At 41.3% G+C, this 20,963-nt stretch overlaps 1 protein-coding gene across 2 annotated transcripts; it reads left to right on the forward strand.

Moving 5' to 3' along the window:
- The first annotated feature begins 11,986 nt into the window (after positions 1-11,986).
- Positions 11,987-19,557, forward strand: LOC148086971 (flavin-containing monooxygenase 5-like). Of its 2 annotated transcripts, none has more exons than XM_087785162.1 (11): positions 11,987-12,056; positions 13,176-13,317; positions 13,761-13,949; positions 14,026-14,191; positions 14,483-14,625; positions 14,703-14,902; positions 15,034-15,169; positions 15,225-15,444; positions 18,319-18,391; positions 18,486-18,738; positions 19,009-19,557. In XM_087785162.1, the coding sequence occupies exons 2-11, from the start codon at positions 13,186-13,188 to the stop codon at positions 19,156-19,158; spliced, it is 1,662 nt and encodes a 553-aa protein (XP_087641288.1). In that variant the 5' UTR covers positions 11,987-12,056; positions 13,176-13,185; the 3' UTR covers positions 19,159-19,557. The 2 variants fall into 2 exon arrangements, with proteins under 2 accessions (XP_087641288.1, XP_087641287.1); XM_087785161.1 differs by having other exon boundaries at positions 11,988-12,056; positions 13,173-13,317.
- Positions 19,558-20,963: the final 1,406 nt, after the last annotated feature.

Raw genomic sequence — 20,963 nt, forward strand, 5'->3', positions numbered from 1 at the left:
ACTTGTGGGCAGTTTTACAGACTCGTTGCACAATACGCTTGACTTAATCGCACCACTAACTAAAAAGACTGTTAACAGAAGTAGTCTTGCTCCCTGGTATACTCAGGAAACACGTAAATTAAAACAGGTTTCTAGACGACTAGAGAAGAAATGGCGTTCATCAAAACATAATGAATTTTACCAGGACTGGCAGGATAAGTTAAAAATATACAAGGCATCTCTTCGGAAAGCCAGAGCCAGCTACTACTTATCACTTATAGAAGCAAATAAGAATAACCCCAAGTTCTTATTCAGTACTGTAGCCAGGCTGACACGGAGCCATCAGTCCATTGAGCAGTCCATCCCTCCTCATCTCAGTAGCAATGACTTTATGAACTTTTTAAATGAAAAAATTGTAACTATTAGAGGAAAGATTCAAGACCTCCTAGATTCGTCTAATACAACCAGTGCAGCCTCACCGGTCACAGACACTATGACTGATACATACTTTGACTCCTTTCTACCAGTGAGTCCTCGACAGCTGTCCCAGGTTGTTTCCTCCTCAAAGTCCACAACATGTCCTCTCGATCCTATTCCCACATGGCTACTTAAAGAACTGTTCCCCTTACTTAGCACTTTCATACTTGACATTATTAACTTGTCAATAACATTCGGCTATGTGCCTCAGATTTTTAAAGTTGCAGTAATTAAACCTCTGCTTAAAAAACCCACTCTCGATCCAGAGGTCCTCACTAACTACAGGCCTATCTCTAATCTAGTATTCATTTCAAAACTTCTGGAGAAAGTGGTAACGAGTCAGCTCTGTGATTATCTCCAGGACAATGATCAATTTGAGGTGTTTCAGTCTGGTTTTAGGAAACACCACAGCACAGAGACCGCCCTGGTAAAAGTAAGTAACGACCTACTGATGGCCTCTGATCAGGGCCATGTTTCAGTTCTTGTTCTTCTAGATCTCAGTGCTGCATTTGACACTGTCGACCACCAAATCCTTCTACAGAGGCTAGAAAACCATTTAGGCATTCGTGGAACTGCTCTTAACTGGTTTAAATCTTACCTGTCGGATAGAACGCACTATGTACATGTCAACCACCTCTCATCGACACACACTAATGTCAGCTATGGTGTCCCACAAGGTTCTGTTCTTGGTCCAATACTATTCACAATCTATATGCTCCCACTAGGGGACTTGATTAGAAGACACTATACATTTTCACTGTTATGCTGATGACACCCAACTTTACCTGTCCATGAAGCCAGATGAAAGAATTCAGCTAACACAATTACAGTCCTGTATCACAGATATCAAGTCATGGATGACCAAAAACTTCCTCCTACTGAACTCGGAAAAGACAGAGGTTTTACTAGTTGGTCCGCAACATCTCAGACAATCATTAACTAATGATCTAGCTTTACAAAATGGACTTGCTCCTGCTACTAGCACCACTGTAAAGAATCTGGGTGTATGCTATGACGAGGACTTATCATTTCAACTCACACATAAAACAAATCTCACGGACTGCTTACTTCCACCTTCGTAACATTTCAAAAATTAGGCATTTCCTTCCTTTAGATGCTGCTGAGAAGCTCATCCATGCTTTTGTTACCTCCAGGCTGGACTATTGTAACTCTCTTCTGTCAGGCTGTTCTAAAAAGTCTCTCAGAACTCTTCAGCTCATTCAGAACTCTGCAGCTCGTGTCATGACTAAGACTAAGAGGCGCGAACACATTTCCCCTGTACTGTCTTCCCTACATTGGCTTCCTGTAGAATTTAGAATACAATTTAAAATCCTTCTCCTAACCTATAAAGCCTTACATGGTCTAGCACCAACATACATTAAAGATTTAATCCAAACTTACCAACCCTCAAGGACCTTACGATCCCTAAACTCTGATCTACTAGTTATACCACAAATCTCTAAATGTAGATTCGGAGCCAGGGCCTTCAGTTTTCAAGCCCCTCTGCTGTGGAACAAACTACCGGCTTCAGTCCGGAGGGCAGACACCCTCTCTATGTTTAAAAATAATCTTAAAACCTTACTTTTCGATAAAGCCTATAATTAACTTGACTGTTTATCTCTAGCTGTCATAACTAACAAAACTGTTTATCTTAGCTGCTATAGGCTGAGAATGCTGGAGGAGTTTTAGTTTTAGTTTTAGACACCGAGCTCTGTATATCCTTCTTTTCTCGCCGGGGCCGTTCTGGCTTGGCCGGTTCGGGTGTGGGGGTCCGGCGGTGGGGCCTGTGGGTGCCTTGGGCCTGGTGGTGGTGACCGCTGGTGCCGCGATGGCCCCGTGTGCTGGCGGGGGGGTGGCCCGCTTCCGGGGGGTTTTTGATGGTGCGTGGGGGCGGGTGCTGGCGGGGTGGCTGTGGTGGTGGATGGGGGGTTGCGCCAGGGGTGGGGCTGGGGCTGGCCGGGTGTTCTGGATGACCTTCCGGCCCCGATGGCTTCACCTGGTCTGTGGTGGGGGGCCTGTCTTGGGGTGGGTGTCTGCTGCAGCGGTGGCTGTGGTCCTCTACCCGCCCTGTGTGGCATGTGCCGTGGTCGGGGAGTTTGTCGCCCTTGGTCCTGGGGGTTCGTGGCTGGGTTGGTCGGTCTTTCGGGGGCTTCCCGTGTGGGGGGGGCCACACTGGGCGGGGCCACATTGGGGGGACGGCAGAGGCATTGGGTGGACCCATGTTACCGTAGTGACCATTTACCGCCCATGCAAGTGCTGCTGTCCCCCTCAGTGCTGCATGGTGGGTGGGGGCGGGGGCTGGGGGTCAGTACGTGTGATGGGCGGGGCATCGGCACCTTAGAGACCGTGGACCGCCCATGGAATACTGCTGGCCCCCCAAACTTCCCTCATGGGGGAGGTGGGCTGCGGCTGTTGGGGACGGTCTACAGTTCAAAGACTGGGGGCCGTTCCCGGACGGCTGCAGCCCCATTGCCCCCGCCCTGCCCGCACAACCGTGGCCCCCCTGTGACCCAGGGGACCTGGGCCGGTGCCTGGCCATTGCTCCCCCGGGCTCATGCGGTGGCACTCGACCCGGCTACTGGCTGTGTCCGCAGGGTATTGGGGGGGGGTTCCGCCGCCGCCGCTGTGGTAGATCCCTATCTCCTTGACTCGGTCCCCTGCTATGGACTTGGTGGCAGCCTGACGGTCTGGGGGTCCTCCGTCGCCCGGCCTGGCCCCGGGGCCCTATCCCCTGACTGGTTCTTCTGGCTGCCCCTCTGCCCCGGTGCCTGCGCCTGGTGCCTCCCCCTCTCTGCTTCCTCGGTCGTCCTCGCCTGTGCTTGCCCTCTCGCGCCCCTCTCGGTGGTGGTCTGCCTTCTCGCTGGTGTTTGGGGTCGGCTCTGGTGGTTATCTCGCCTGCCGGGTCCTGGTCTCCCGCGGGTTCCTGCCGCGGCTTGGGCCCCTGTGTCTGGATCTGCTGTGCTAGGTATGTGCCCTCTGGCCTGGCTATTTCAACCCCCCCCCCCCTTTCCCCTCTATATATCTTCACCCGTCACCGGAGTCTGTATACCTGTGTATTGTCTACATTTGTCCCAAACCCACACCTTTTTATTTCTCTCCCGGAGCCCCAGGGATCCACCTCCAGAGCTGCTGCTGATCCAGGGATCCACCTCCAGAGCTGTTGCTGATCCAGGGATCCACCTCCAGAGCTGCTGCTGATCCAGGATCTTCACCACGTCATCAGATCCCGAGTTCTCGCCAGCACCCCCATGGACCCTCCTACACTCTCCTCTTTTCTCTCACTATATCCTCCCTCACTCCTCTCCTTATCCATCTGTCTACCCCCCCATCCTTCCTCCCAGCCGGTCAAAGCAGCAGGCCGTCAACAATGAGTCGGGTTCCGCTTGAGGTTTCTGCCTTCTAAAATGAAGTTTTTCCTCGCCATTGCTCACTGTACAGCTCACTGTACAGTGTTTTGTGTTTCTTGCTCTTTGTTGAATTGGTGGATCTATTTTTCCTTAATCAACTGTAGTCTTATTTCAACTGTATAGTGTCTTGAGATAACTTTGTTATGATAAGACACTTTAAATAAAATTGAATTTAATTGAATTTAATTACTGTGCATTGCAAGAATATGACAGGAATTGTATTGGCTATTGGAGATTGGAGATGTTAGATTAAAAATTATTATACACTATACGTATACGCCATACTTAAATTAATGCTAAAAGATAATCAAAATATAAAGTATAAATTACTCGCTTCATCTAAAAGCTTAAACGTTTGAATACACATTCACAATCAACATTTCACTCCAGACTGATACACTGTTTCCAGAAAAGCTTGGAACAGGATTAGAGTCATGACAGAGATAACTTTAACATCTGTCCGTCTGCCCGTTTCACACCTGGGGGCGTGAAACAAAGAACGAAGCAGGGACACATCTGTGAGGGGGGCTAGGAGACAGGAACTTCCTACGAAGAACAATTGAATGATAAACAAAGTAGGAAATATTCTCCACAGGAGATCGTAACACAGGGCGATAGGGGGAAGACCTCTCGGCCCGCAAATTTGCCTTAAATATAGCGATGTTATTATTGTTCGGGACCGTCTTTCCCGAAGCTATTGACCTGTAGAGCTGCCAGCAAAGAGCGTGTCCGATCGATCATAAAATTTTGTATCTTTGTTTGACTTGAAGCGGCGAATAAACGACCCGTTACACTCTGCATTGACCTCTTTTCTCCATAAAGCAAAGTATTAAGACCCGGAGGTGACGTTGTGTTGAAGCGACGGAAACGGACTCAGTTTTAATCGTTTTAGAGACAAATTGTGACAACATGTGTGGGTGCTGATAAAGTGTCAACAATAGAAGAAGAAGCAGGAACTGATGACGAGCCTCATCAGACACCATTTTCTTTTTATTCAAGACAAATATGAATGGCCATGAGGAAGGAGTTCCCTACAAAGGTGGATGTGAATGAACTGACGTCATGCATGTGCAAAGATGGAGAAGCTGGAAGGGAATATTTGACACGTTATAGGACTAAGTGGGAGGAACAAATTGGTGGTCCACTTACTAACAGTCACCTTGCACTCCTCAGGGGGGCAATTGTAAAGGGATTCCCCATTTCTGTAAGAAACCGTTTAGAGGCTGTACTAGGATTTGATTAAAAATCTATATTAGAATGGGAAGACTATTTAAGCCACTATGTTAGGATGTATAACAAATAATTGAAAGAACAAGAGGAATGTGACAAAAGGACATGAGATAATTGAATAAAATAAAACTCTGAGCTTTGTCAACAGGTCAAGGAAAGAGAGAAAGAAAAACAAATGGTACAGCGTCCACCAATGGCTGCAGCCCCACAGTACTTCACACCACGCGACAACTGCTGTTATTCATGTGGACAATCAGATCACTGGAGAAATTAATGTCCTTTCTACCCTCAGCATTTTTTAACAGCCTAAAATACAAGGGTGAATGAATCTGCTTCACCCCTACCTGATATAAATCATCAGCCCTCATCAAACTAGTGGTAGCAGAAAGAAAAGCTAAAAGTGACAGATTAATTATCAGCAAAACAAAATAATTCAATTGTATGTCTATTACTAACTGAATGTGTTAAGTTGTGTAATTACAGGAAAGGAGATGTTTTAAACCAGATTGCTACAGTGCTGCACAGAGGCTGGAACAAGTTGTGTTGTGAGGACAGTATGAGGACACAGACCCCCTGCTGACATTCCACAGGTTGTAAACAATTCCACATGAGCCATGGTGCAGCGGGGAGATGATGTCATCTCATGGGGAGGAGTGACTCCAGTGTCCATCAGTTGTAAGTTGTAAGTTGTAAGTAAGGGGAATAATTTTGAGCAGTAGTGGATGTGTGAATCAGATTGCTGAAATGGTCGGTTAAGAAAGGTCTGTGGATAAGTAATGATAAAAACAATTGGTCAGAAGGAACAACACGTCCTCATACCCGATGCGTCATACCGTCCGACGCCGTGCAATGCCCCCAGGCATCACTAGGGTGCCGGTATAGGGGGGACAAAAACGTCGGTTTTAGCCTACCCGGGTCACTCAGTAATATACACAGCACTCCCCGACGTCGTTGCCATGGTAACGTGACGTGACGTAACACTGTTGTCATTTGGCTACCGTAATTTTAAAACTATGAAGCGCATGTAGTAATTATATATGCCTTATTAATAGGTTTATTTTCCGAACATCTAAGTTCTGGTCGATTTAACTTTAAAATTGCCTCAAGGTAAGATTTGCATGAAGTTGGAGCACCACCCTTTGTTTTATAGTACAAAGGGAAATTATTACATTTAAGTGGATAATAATTAATTAATTGGCCTTATTAATGAACTATGAAACACTGGTTTTAATCAATCTCATTTACTGAAGTTACTACTTGTTGTCGTGATTATCTGTTCTTTACTGAGTAAGAGGCTCTTAAATTGATTATACAAAAATATGAAAAATTGTAAAGGCAACTGACGTACTTTTTATAGGATTTATTTAAAGAAATATTGAGAAAAGGGAGAACAGTTAAGAACAATGCAAAGAATGATGATGCTTGCTTTGATATCATTGAAGGAACAATATTAATTACTCTTTACGCTTTACAATTTATCTTAAGCTAATCTTGCTACCTCTGATCAATTATAAAAAACCCAACACATCAATCAATGCAAGAGTGACAATGTTACAGTTTCTTACGTCGTCGAGAGGAGAGAGGAAGGAGTGATGACGAGGAGGTTGAGGTGAGGAGGATCAGCAGCAGCAGGGGGAGCTCGACTGTGAAGGCCCTGGATCCAGCGATGTCGGGCGTGACTTCGCAGGGACCACGGTGAAGAAGGCTTGGCGGCGGAAAGCGCTGACGGTCTTCTTGGGTCCGGTCCTGGTTCTTTGTTGCAGGCTGTCCTCGACCGTGTTGCCGTAACCAACCAAAGACGTATCTTTACTCGGTGCAAGGGGTCTTTGCTGGAAGAGCAGTTTGGTTGCTTGTAGGAGCCAGAGGTTCAGGCTTGCTTGGCTGGCTGCTGGGTTGCGTGCAGCTTGCTTGCGTCTTGAGAAAGTACTGCGGCTGGGGAGACGTGCCGCGCCTTGTTGCAGAAAGGGATTGGGGCAGGAGTCAGGAACGGGGGATGAGACCCCAAGAGTCCAGTGTGAAGTAGTGATGGGCACGGCAGTTCTTTTGAGTGTACTGAATCACTAGAATCAGTTCATTAAAATGATTCATTCAAAAGATTCGTTCAAAAGATTCGTTCAAAAGATTCGTTCAAAAGATTCGTTCAAAAGATTCGTTCAAAAGATTCGTTCAAAAGATTCGTTCAAAAGATTCGTTCAAAAGATTCGTTCAAAAGATTCGTTCAGTTCGTTCATTCACCAAATCAATAACTCTTATGGAGCCCTGACTGCAATTTCTTCTACTTCCTAAACGCAGCTAAACAATCCGTTACTAGTTTTAATGATTCAGACCCGAGGTTCACATTCACTGCACTTCAGGGACAATGCAAAAAAAAAAAAAAAAGACGCCCGGTGCGTTCACGGACAAGGACGAGTGACATTCGCGAGGAATTAGCAAATAGAGAAGATCTTGAGGTGTGTTCACAGCCGAACTTGAATCCTTGTTCACTGACCGAATCAGTGAACAAGGAATCACCGGAGGACAATCACCGGAGGAGAATCCTTTTCACTGAACGAATCTTTTGAGAATCCCCGGATGAGACACCTCGTTCACTCACTGACCGAATCTTTAGAGAATCCCCGGATGAGACCTCGTTCACTCACTGACCGACTCTTTTGAGAATCCCCGGATGAGACCTCGTTCACTCACTGACCGACTCTTTTGAGAATCCCCGGATGAGAATCACCGGAATAGAATCACCGGATGAGAATCCTCGTTCAGTCAAAATAAAACAAATATAATAATAATAATAAAATGTAATATAAACTTAAATGCAATCAACAATAAATTAAAAAGGCCTCGTTTAAGTAAAAACAAATATTAAAATAAGAAATCCTTTAAAACTAAATGTTCTGTAGCGGAGTCCCTCTCTCCGTCCTCAGTCCCTCCCCCCGCACCCACGAGTAGCTGCGTCGTTCGCTGACGCCGAGGATTCAGCGAGTCATAGAATCATAGAATCATAGAATCATATCATGATAATCATCATCATAGAATCCTCCCACCGGCAACGATCGCGGCTGAGTGACTTCAACTGAACTGAGAAAGGAACAAATCACTTCATGAAGTGATTCGGTTCAGTACGTTCACTCAAAAGATTCGTTCTTTCGAACGGATCGTTCGCGAACGACACAACACTAGCGTGAAGTGCCAAGAGACAAGAGGCAGAGTCAAGAGAATGAGCCATTTTGCGCGGCTCTTCACATAAAATGCTAACTTATCGTAACTTTCCCAGCTCTTTCTAAGGATCATGATTATATCAAACATTACATGTTAGGAAACACAGTATTGATATGTATTCTTCAAACAGCATAGAAACATCAAAACACTTTTATATTTGGATATATTTATATTTCATGTGACTTCCTTCTTTGGCGTCTCTTTAACTGAAAATATTTTATTGAACAAGAAAAATGCATTTAGTATTGAAAGTACTGAAAAGTCATCTGGTAATTCTCTTCTCTTCTGGCCATGCTGGTCTTCTGACCATGTGTCAGAAGACCAGCCAATGTCGGCATTCCAAAGTCGTCTTAAACCAGAACTTTGGTCTTTTAGTTAACAGCAAAAACAACATGAAGGATTTCACTACACGCACTTGAAATGTTTAATGTCGACAGTGCGATTCTACCCCAGATTGTGCTTAACGACCTCCAACCACTTTGAGGTGATACACAGCGACAATAAATCTGTAAAAAATGCTTCATTTGTATTTTTTGAAGCTTGGATTGTTCACACATCGCGGAAGTCAAGAGGCTCTCGCGGAGTGATACATGCATAAAAGATCCTGTAAAAGTGACTATATTATGTCACTTTTAGCTTGTGGAGCTGTCTCGTCTGCAGTTGATTCAGAACTCTGCAGCGAGAATTCTGACTCGCTCAAGTAGAAGAACTTACATTTCTCCGATCCTTAAAACTCTTCACTGGCTTCCAGTTTCTTTCAGGATCAACTTCTGGTTCTTACTTTCAGAGCTATTCATGGTCAGGCTCTTCCTTACATCACTGATCTGATCCAGCCTTACACCCCAGCTCGGGCTCTGAGGTCTGTGGATCAGAATCTACTTATGGTTCCACGCACACGGCTCAGGACCAGAGGAGAGAAATCTTTTCAGGCTGTTGCTCCTAAGCTTTGGAACGATCTTCCTCTCTCTTTGCGCTTGATGGAGTCCACTGACTCCTTTAAGAAACATCTTAAGACGTTTCTATTTGTTCAGGCTTTTCCTTGATTTTCTGGAACTCCTGTGTTGTTCTCAGTATTATCTTGATCTTTAAAGTATGTACTTTTTTGAGTATTGTTTTGATTGTTTAAGCGCTTTGTGACCCTGGTCTCGAAAAGCGCTATATAAATAAATATTACTTACTTACTTACTTACTTATATTGTATATTTTTAGGTGTTACAACTCCACAATGTTGAGATTGTTTTATGAATGAGTAAAATAAAGTCTGGATGTGCTATTTCGCTTGATCCTCTTTATAATCCGGTGCGCTTTTGTATGAAAATAGAACCTTTCATTGAGATTGCGTTTATGGACATATGTTTTCTTTTTATTTAGCTACGATTATGAGCGATCTAAGTGACGTTTGTCAACATGAATCGGGATCCTGCATAGGTGACGTCACACACGCTAATAAAAGTGCCAATGTGTGTTTAGAAAAACACACATTGGCAAAGTAATGATCCAGTTCCTAATAAATGTTCCTTGTTTATTTAAATTGAAAAATGCGCATTTAATCTGTATTTGACCTCAATTTTTTACACAGCTCAGACTTAGAATCTGATCGTGCATGGAATGTAGACCCGTCAAACCACAGGAATTAAACCAGATATTGTGCTTGTTTGTTTAAAAGCGCCATGGAATACTATTGTAGATGTGCTTGTATAAAGACAGAGTTAAGTTCTTTTTCAGTTTCAGCGTCAGGTAAAAAGTTTTCTTCAAACAAACACGCAACTTCCTCCAAACCCCCGGATGTTGACGTCACTTGTTGTTACACGTCCCAGAACATGCGTTTTTGTCCTCACGTTTCTGCAGTAACTTGACGGAACAAGGTGAGCGACACTCGTCTATTGAGGTAAGATATAATTATTGCTTTAAGACTCAGAAATATTGTTTCATTTTCTGTAATGTAACTTTCTGTGGTGCATTAACACGAGAGCTAGTTCGCTAAAACACTGAATAGCTTTATAAATTATAATACAACTCACACACGTATTTTGTTTGTTATTTTGAAAGGACGAAAATATATTTATATTCTTATAAAAAGTTTGCTATATTGGTAGGTCATGGTAGGCGATTTATTTTATTAATATTCAAGATATTGATTTCATTTATCACTTCCACATATTAATACAGATAACATATTTATCGTATTTAAGTATATAAGTATACGTTTATTTTAACCCTTTTGGATGAGGGATTTGATCTGTTGTTGTTTTCTTTAAATGAATGAATATATATAAAAATAATAATGAAAAGTATTTTAAATTCCAGCATAAAGAGGTAAACCAGATGGAAAGATGCACCATGGGCTTGACTGGTGAGGCTTTGAAGGATCTTCAGAGCATTTTAGGAGCAGCAGCAAGTCAGCATGACGTCACTCGAACAATGACTCGGACCAGAAACTACTACACACAAGTCTTCGCTGAGGTTGAGACCATCAACGTCGTGCAGATTGACTCTGATGGTTATTCGTGACATTTGTGACGATCTGTGAACAAATGTTTGATATGAAACCTGTAATAAAGCACAATTTGATGTCATTTTGAATAATGCTCCCATAGTATTCATCCCAACATGATCAATGCAGTTGTAACTTCAGAGATGCCTATAATTGATACCAATGAATGCTTAAAAAATTAACATATAATGCTAAAAGATTATCGAAATATAAAGCATAAAAATTCTTGCTTGATCTAAGAGCGGGTACGTGACTACACAATCAACATTCCACCCAGACTGATTCACACTGGTTTGAGGCAAGCTAGGATCAGAATTAGAGATAAGACACCGGTAATTTAAAACATCTGTTTATCTGCAAATCACACCTTAAATTGTAGATCTTGGTCGTTTTAGGATGCAGCCAGAAAAGGACATGTTTTCTGTATGAGTCAGTGGGCGCATAGTCATCTCCGGCATGCTGAGTTCAGCTCCCTTATCTTGCTGAAGGTCACTGTCTTAATGCACAAACTCTAATTTCTCAGGAAACAAAACTCTAACTGGGCACATTCCTTCCAGCTCATCGTGACTCGCAACAAGCATGACTACATGTTTATTGTGATAAAACTATCGTTTATCATTACGATAAAAACAAGGTTAACGTACCTTTTACTTTAAAGTCTACATTATTCAAAAATTTTCTTCAGAGTTTGCCGAAGAAAAAGTATAAGAGCAGTTTGTAGTAAATCAACAGAAAAGTACAAAAATGTAATCACCATCAGGTCTCTCAAAGTTTTATCCCAATACTAGTCCATCTGTTGAAGTTATAATTTCAACTTCATTATCAGTGTCCTCAAGGGTTATCGGTGTCCACAACGGTTCGTTGGAATCGTCAATCAGATCTGGAAGATACTCTTTTGAGAGAAAAGCTTGCAGGTGTCCGAAATCTGATGTCCAATAAAATGTGCCGATGGATGCTTGTTTGTGGATGTCATGGATAAGTTTTACAGGAAGTTTTAGAATAGAAAAAAGATTCCAAGGGTTCATGTTGTTGATTTCTGTTTAGTCTGTGTGAATAAGAAAGTTGGAAAAAGTTGTTACAATATTTTAAGAAGGTGACAAAAATGGTGGAGCGTCTGTTTTAAACAATTTTTTTAAACATTGGAATGATGGGCGGGTCTCCTTGGTTCTTCACTTCCAGTAGAGAACTGGTCGAAGACGGTTGTGTTTTGACGAGGATAAATATTTTCTGGTTCTAAAGTCGATTGACCCGAAAGGGTAAGTTTTTTTTCTTTCTGACAGGTCCTTTGAAATATGTTTGATTACAGTATGTATACTTTGATAACACTTAAAACTAGTCTAATTGCAGTTTATGATTGAACAGCTGAAATAGTTTGACTGTTCTTCAAATTGTACGATGTGTATGATTGGATAAAAACACTTTTCACTACTGAGAAAATGCACAGGATATGAAGATTTACATTTGCTGACATGTTCATTCAGCTTGGTGTCGTCTGAGGACATGCTTTATCTTGGCAGTCAATTTTGATTCGTTTTTTTGTCAGGTACAGACCTGTACAGATGCCCTGGCTTACTTATTAATTTCTGCTAACCACATAATTAACTTTTCTTTAAAGCAAGAGGTTGACATTAAAGTGTAAATGGTATTACAAAACAAACAATGGCTCACCTGCAGATTTCCTAATGAAAAGCGGGTCAGATGTTGAAATACATTGAGTAGCCCCTCAAAAAAATAAAAAGGATATTTAATGTAGTGGTCCACATTTTGGGGGGCCTTACTACGTTAAAGCTTCAAAGATTCAAATTTCAATGTTGTACTCACATTAAAATCTAAACTAATGTTAATATTGAATATGTTAATACATTTTCAAATGTAAAAACTCCAACTTGAGGTCACTGCGGCCATATCCAGCTCTTCAAGAAATAATGTTGTCTTATTATTCTTTCAATTTTCCCTGCAACGTGAAAAGTTACAGATAAACCGACTGGATCAATCATAAACAGATGTAGCAGATTCTCCTGCTTTAACAGTGTACAGATGCTGTTGAGACAAGCTCAGTCTGCAGTTAAAGGATTTTTCCCCACCCTTAAATTCCAATGAAGGTTCATTTAAGGCTCTCTCTCGTTCTCTCGGGGCGTCTACTGTCAGAACTTTCTATCAAAAATCATTGTCAGCAATTTACTTGGTTGTCATAGCTAACTGGTGATCAAATAGATAATGTTTAATAATGGCGTGAATTTAACTCATCTCATTCAAATCTTTCAAAATTTCATTATTGCAAACTACCACCATGCTCATTTTGGTCCATTTATCTTATTTTTAGCTCTACCTGATGTAGGTTTTGAACACTAAAAGTACTTTTTTTTTTCCAGCAGCATCTCCAACATGGTTCATAGGGTTGCAGTGATCGGGGCAGGACCTTCTGGTCTGTCTAGCATGAAGGCTTGTCTGGAGGAGGGCATGGTGCCAACCTGCTTCGAAAGCAGTAATGATCTGGGTGGGTTGTGGAAGTTCAAGGCAAGTGAAGTGACATACACCGAGTGAATACAAAAATGTGATTATAAAACATTGCTGGAGTTTGTGCCTCACTAAATCTCGTAAAGATTTTGCTCTGAATGAGGACACTACTCGCTCAAAACACTTCACTATGATGGGAGTTCTACTGGTCTGTAGTCATTCGTGCAGGTGGGTGGGTGTTGCTTGAGGAGGGGGGCGATGGTTGTGGTCTTGAAGCAGGTCAGAACATTACTCTGGTTGAGGGAAAGGTTGTATATAGAGGTGAGAACATCATCCAGCTCGTTCACACATGATCTGAGGGCCCGGCCAGGGATTTTATCTGGTCCTGCTGCTTTTTAGGGGTTGATTTTCCTCAGTGCCTTGTTAACCTGTTCTGGTGATAGGTAAATAAATACATGTGAATACCTGAACATTAATGGTTGTTAAACTATGTTCCTTTACAGGAGGTGTCGGAGCCCAACAGAGCCAGCATCTACCGCTCCCTCACCATTAACATTTCCAAGGAGATGATAAGCTACAGTGACTTTCCAATCCCTGCTGGTTATCCAAACTACATGCACCACTCCAAAATCTTAAATTACTTCAAGATGTACGCAGAACACTTCAAGCTGCTGGAACACATTCATTTCCAGGTAGAAGTGACTTGTGAAAATTCAGCAATTTAGTTAACAAATTAACCATTAGTGTTGTTCTCTGTAATTTTTTCAGACATTAGTGAAGAGAGTCACACAGAGGCCAGATTTCACTCGTACTGGTCAGTGGGAGATTGTGACTGAGAACCAAGATGGACAAGAGGAAAATTATGTTTTTGATGCCGTCATCTGCTGCTCTGGTCACTACACCTACCCAAACCTGCCACTCAAGGACTTCCCAGGTACAGCTTTACATTGTTTTCATGACTTCTCATTAACAATTTTACTGTTTTCCTGTCAGCTGCAATTACAACTTGTAGTTTGGGGGGTTACACAATTATCACCCCAATAGACTTTAAAATCTAACACAAGGTTATTGGCAACGATAGAAGACATGGAACCAAAGCCATAGCAGCGTCATATCAGCTTTTGAACAACTGAAAAGTTTAGAAATACCAAGTGGTTGTCCACGTGTTGGTAATAAAAAGACAGGTGTTACATGATTATGGTCACAAGGATCTTTCCTCTTTCAGGAATTGAGACGTTCGAAGGTAAATACCTCCACAGCTGGGACTACAAAGGACCAGAAGACATGTATGGGAAACGAGTGGTGGTCATTGGTATTGGAAACTCAGGCAGTGACATTGCAGTGGAAACCAGCAGAGTGTCAGAACAGGTTGATCTACAGTTGCTTGTACATAAGGTTGTATGTTATTCACACTAACAATGCATCGATTGTTACTTTATCTTTAGGTCTATCTGAGCACCCGGCGTGGTGCCTGGGTCATCCGTCAAGTCTCTGATAATGGCCTGCCAGTAGACATGAAGTACAACACCCGATTCGTACACATTTTGTTCCAGCTCTTTCCAATGGCATTCTTCAACTGGTTTGGGGAAAGGAAACTAAATGCCATGTACGACCACACCATGTATGCTCTCAAACCAAAGCACAGGTGAGTCTTTCAACTGGCGTTGGGTTTGATGAACCGAAAACACATTAAAACTTTTGTCTGTTCAGTACCTTGTCTGCTCATTGCCCATTTTCTTGTTAAATAGAAGAATTTTTTTTTTTGTAAATTTACAGGTTCTTTAGTCAGATTCCTGTGATCAATGACGACCTGCCCCTGAAGATTCTTTCTGGGGCCGTTGTTGTTAAAACCAACGTAAAAGAGATCTGTGGCTCTACTGTTGTGTTTGACGATGGCAGCACTGTGGAAAAGGTTAGTAGAATGGTCAGTTGAAAACTGATGTCAAAACAAGTGTGTCTGGTCACAGGTGGACATTTTAGTCTTTGCGACTGGCTACAACTACGACTTCCCCTACCTACCCAAAAACTCCCTATACATGACCGGTCAACGAGTGGGTTTGTACAAGCATGTGCTCCCACCAAACATGGAGCATCCCACTCTGGCAGTGGTTGGATTCATCCATGCCTTTGGAGCCATCATGATTCAGGCAGAGATGCAAGCACGCTGGGTCTCAAGGGTCTTCAAAGGTGAGAAAAATAACTCTTTTGTGGTCAATAGTCGCAGCCATCTTAAAAAAAATATTCTATTTTAGCCGGTATCAAGATCAGTAATAAAACTGTTAAAACTGGAGTCCGTTTCTGTCGCTCCAACACGACGTCACGTCCGGGTCTTATGCTTTGCTTTATGGAGAGAAAAAGGTCAAATGCAGAGTGTAACGGGTCGTTTATTCGCCGCTTCAAGTCAAACAAAGATACAAGCTTTTACGATCGATCGGTCGCGCTCTTTGCCGGCAGCTCTACAGATCGATAGCTCCGGGAAAGACGGTCTCGAATGATAGAAATATCGCTATATTTAAGGCAAATTTCCGGGCTGAAAGGTCCTCCCCCTATCGCCCTATTGGTTCCTTCAAACGATCATGTGGTGTCACGATATCCTGTGGAGAGTTCTTCCTACTTTGTTTCCTTTTCTAATCATTCAAATGTCCTTGGGTGGGGGTTACTGTCTCCTAGCCCCCCCCTCACGGGTATGTCCCTGCTCGTTCTTTTGATCCACGACCCAAGGTGTGAAAAGGGCAGACAAACGTCAGTCTGTTCCAAGCTTTCCTTGAGACAGTGTGTCAGTCTGAGTGAAATGTTGATTGTGAATGTTTATTCAAACGTTTAAGCTCTTAGATGAAGATAGTAATTTATACTTTATATTTTGATTATCTTTTAGCATTAATTTAAGTATGGCGTATACGTATAGTGTATAATCATTTTTAATCTAACAACTCCCCCTGTTGACGTGGCCTTTATAGGTCACATCATAAACAAAAAAGGTCAATTTTCTAAGTCAATGGTTGTTCTGCAGCAACATTTTATCGTTTATCTAATATTATCATTTTCCCAACAACATATTATCATCAAGTTCTTTTTCGTCATTTAGTCCTCTTTGTCCATGTCCCGATTCCAGGCGTGCAGAGGAAAAACCGATCCCAGAAATCCGTCTTCTTCGATCTTCTCCGAATCCATCTTCTTCAACCTACACACAAATAACCTTCATTCAGGAGTAGCTCTGACCAAAAAAAAAAAGTTTTATTAATGTAATAGAATTGGGTAATTTCCCCATGTACTTATCCGCTTGTTTCTTCTGATATTGGAATGTGGTTGATGCTTGAGTGCGTCTACTCATCCAGGTCAGAAAATCCTGCGTTCCCTTGACTTGATTTTTTATATCCTCTACTGATTTTGACCCTGGTTGGAGAGAGTAACACACATCCACTGCCTTCCTGCCTGTTATCTGGCAGTATGAGCCGACCACAATACATTTTCTTTTACCCCATTTGTTTTGTTGTTCGTATTTATTTTGTATTTTTATTATTTCCATATTGGTTCTATTAACATTTTTTTTATATATATTTTTTTCTACTATTAATATATATTTTATTTCTTCTTTACTTTATTTTAAATCTAGTTTAGTTCAGTTTTAGTTTTAATCTAATAATCTAAATTAGTTAATTTTTATTGTTAGTGTAGTTTAAGTTTTAGGTTCATTCTTAGTTTTTGTTTGCTTCTCTTTTCTTTTCTTTTCCGCTTTGATTTACCCGGGGCGTCCCCCATTAGGACATAATACCAGGAATCCCCAAATTAGGAACATCACTTTCATCAATACTGTTCACTGTTCATTCATTGCTCATTCCATTCATACATCAATTTCCCCTAGAGGACACATAACATCTTTTTATGTTACCTGTCCTTTGGGCTACTGTTGTCATCTTATAGATCCTCTTGATCCAACTTCCCCTGTTTAACTACGCCGTCTCTGCTGTAGTCCTTCTTGTGGAACCCGTGAGAGTCTTAAGATGTTATTTTACCAGGTTTTCTTCTTATGGTGGTGTGACTATTCTGCACTGGTGTTGGTGCCACCCCCTGCTGTGTCACATTCCAGATATCTCCACCTGAATGCAAATTTAAACCTGGATCCTCCATGACCTTTGTTAGGTCATTTTTAAAACTTCCTTTGTCTCCTTCAACTGCAAAAGGAGAACTAGACATATTCGTTAAATACAAGAAAAACATACAACTTTTATTTCTGCAGAATTGAAACTGGGGTGTTATGTTGTCTGACCTTTGGAAATCATTCCTTTACCATTCAATTAAACCTAAATCTATTTTATATGAAACCTTTTAAGTTTTCTTTTTCAAATTAATGTCACCACTATTTATTTATGTTGCTAAGACTTCTCTGTCAGAACCATGCCTTTTAAATGAGATTGTCAAGCATTGTACAGTAAGGATGCAAGAGTAACCATTTTCACTTTCAATGATAAATTCAACTTCTGTAATTAACAAATTTCTGATAAAAAAACATGTATATCTCATGGGCTATGTAATGCAATGTTTTTTCAAAGCCAACTAGAATCCTCTGTGCATCACCTTCTTGCCCCGAAAAACATCTTTCCTTTTGACCAAATGTTTTTATCATTAATTATCCAAAGATCTTTCTTAACTGACCATTTCAGCAACTGATTCACACCTCCACTTCTACAATCTGATTCACACCTCCACTTCTACAATCTGATTCACACATCTACTTCTACAATCTGATTCACACCTTCCATTTTCTTGATGTAGACTTGTATCCATAGGTTTGCTCCCATTTCTAACTGCGGAAGTTCTTCTTTCAAACATTGCACGTTATCTATATTAGCATTAATTTTAGTATGGCGTATACGTATAGTGTATAATAATTTTTAATCTAATAGTAAAGATGGCGGAGGTTCTTGCTAAAAAAAGGTTGGCTGATTAAACGGTATCCTCTATAACAGCTCACTTGTCAGTCAAGTTACACGTGCCACTTGTGACGCAATTTAAGAATTTTCGGAGGTCTGAGAGAGTTGCCTATTTTTGTATCTTATTTAGGTCGGATTAAGTTGCCATCAAGCAGCACCATGATCAAGGCTGTTGAGCACGACACCAAAGACATGGAGAAAAGGTGATTTATTCCTTACAATTAGTTTTAATCATTGTTAATTGTTCAAATAAAAATACAGAAAAATATACTAACACTGATGATGTTTCTTCCACAGCTATGTGTTGTCAAGGCGGACCCCTCTGCATGTGGACTTTGTTTCCTACATGGATGATCTTGCAGGAGATATTGGGGTACGCCCTAGTCTCACATGGCTCTTCTTCACCGACTACCAGCTGTTCAAGAAGGTTCTGTGGGGACCCCTTACAGCATACCAGTACCGCTTGACAGGACCTGGGAAATGGGACGGTGCCCGAAGAGCAATTTTCACCCAGTTTGATCGCATGTACCAGGCACTGAAGACAAGAAAGGTCTCACAACTTTTTCAACCATGCACCTCATATTAAATCAGGACAGGAGGACATTGGCTTATCGAAAGACAGATTATAGAAGACCCTTTAAAACCACCCTCTTAGACAATAATGTCACTCTTCTTAGACAAAGTAAATCATTTTAAAATGGACAAAAAATAATTAATTAAATCCTAAAGTCCCTCCCAGTTGCTTTTATATTTTATATGTATCTTATGTTATTCTGGATGTTGAAGTGAAAATGTGAAAAAAATGTTTCTTGTCTAACAGGTGGAAGAAGAAAAGCCAACCCTGACCGGTCGCCTGATCAAGCTGAGTCTGACCGCCATGTTGGGAGGAGCTGGCGTCTACTACATTCATGTTAAAAACCCGAGTGTCCTCCCCAGCGTCATGACCAACCTCCGACAACTGAGCGCCTGAGCTTGACTCAGTCACAAGCAGAAGTCTTGAAAATGTCTTCTTCAGAAAAAAAAAACAAAAAAAACATGATTACTCTGATGTAACATTAGTGTGATGCTCAATATGCTTGTTTCAGTCAATTTTACTAAAGAATAAGCCTGTAAAGAAGTCAAGATTAGTTTAAAATGGACTCCAATAGAACCTCTGCTGATTTAGCACAATCATTTGATGGATTTTACATGTTCTAAACTTCTTTTTTGCAAGATGTTTTTTTTATTTTTATTTTTGCAGCTTTTATCTGCTACACCCTGAAGGCAGGTGAGTGAAAATAATGCCTACATTAACAGCTGAGGTGCAAAAAGGGTTGGGAAACATCCTTAAGATTAAAGATGAGAGTGTTTGACCATAATGCTATTAAAACATGGATTGCTTCAAGTTGTACCAATAAACAGTACTGATACCTAAAATGTGAAACTTCATTTTTATTGACGGACTGTAGAGCCTTCTACAATGATCCATGTCTCCTGACCTCAATGCTTGAGTTGAATCACATGTTCTAGTCTATGTTTCCTGGAATCGTCTTGTCCTATCAGCATGCAAGGGAGACATTTTTGTGGGGGAAATGTTATCTCCCTAGAGTGGTGGGGTAGATGACCAAAAAGATCCAACTTAAATTACAGTTATACCATAATTAGAACATGTTAAATAAACTACTTTAAAAAATATAAAACCCATACCCTAATCTTCTATTGTATTGGGGTTATTTGGTTCACAAATTAATTATATTATACCTGCAGGCCTTACTGTTGGAAAACAAGAAAGTGATTTGAGTTTGGAGACATATTTTGGCTCCAGACAGTTTCACTGCATAACAACTGGATAGTTTCCAGTGAAAAACATCGACATCAACTTGTATTACACATTATGTTTTGTTGTTTTGCATTGCATTATAAAATTTAAGGCAGTGTGGCGTGCAGTTGTGTCTCATTCAATTAAATATAAACTCACATCATTTTTACTTTGATGAAAGCAAGTGCTAGTTGATGAAAGTTCTTCTTTAAGAAGAAAAGGGAGGTATTTTATCTTGACACAGAGACCACACAAGGGATACCACAAACACGTTTGTTTTCGGGGCCACCGGGTGACTTTGACCCAGAGATGAAACGCAGGTTAAAAAAAAAAGAAACCTAATTTGAAATCCAGGCAGGTCCAGATCTGTATCATATATAGGTCAGTGTTTTGTTTAAAGGTTGGCAACAGACAGAGAAAACCTGTTAATCTGTCTGTCTTATGGAACAGCTCATATGGGAGGCCCTGGGAGGACGAGAGACACTTAAATGAACCTCCATTGGAATTTAAAGGGAAAAAACTTTCAGCTGCAGACTGCCCTCGTTTCAACCTACACCCTGATTCAGCAACAAGATCTGTTCAACATTAGAGCAGGAGGATTTCATTCAGACTTCTCATGCCGATGTTGAAATCTTCAATAATCTCAGTTATAGGGAATAAGGAATAATTTTCTCGATATATATTGACGCTGGTATCTGCTCCTAAGACATCATGTTGTCAGTGACGTATCTTTAGTTTAGCGCCATCTACGTCACTAAAATGGTGCCCACTAGTGTTCATTGATTCTCACTCAATCTTCTGTTCGTTTGAGTGCACCAATTGAGGGTATATTGCACACTACATTTTCGAACATTGCTCAGTGTGAACTCACTTGTGCCCTCAAAATATTAAGTGCAAGTGAAGAAGTAAGTAAAGAAGGAAGTCCACAGTCTGAGACACACTATTCATGTCTTGATTCCTGCTGTGGTCCAGTCATG

This window comes from Callionymus lyra, chromosome 2, assembly GCF_982586985.1.
Source record: "Callionymus lyra chromosome 2, fCalLyr1.hap1.1, whole genome shotgun sequence".
Lineage (NCBI taxonomy): Eukaryota > Metazoa > Chordata > Actinopteri > Syngnathiformes > Callionymidae > Callionymus > Callionymus lyra.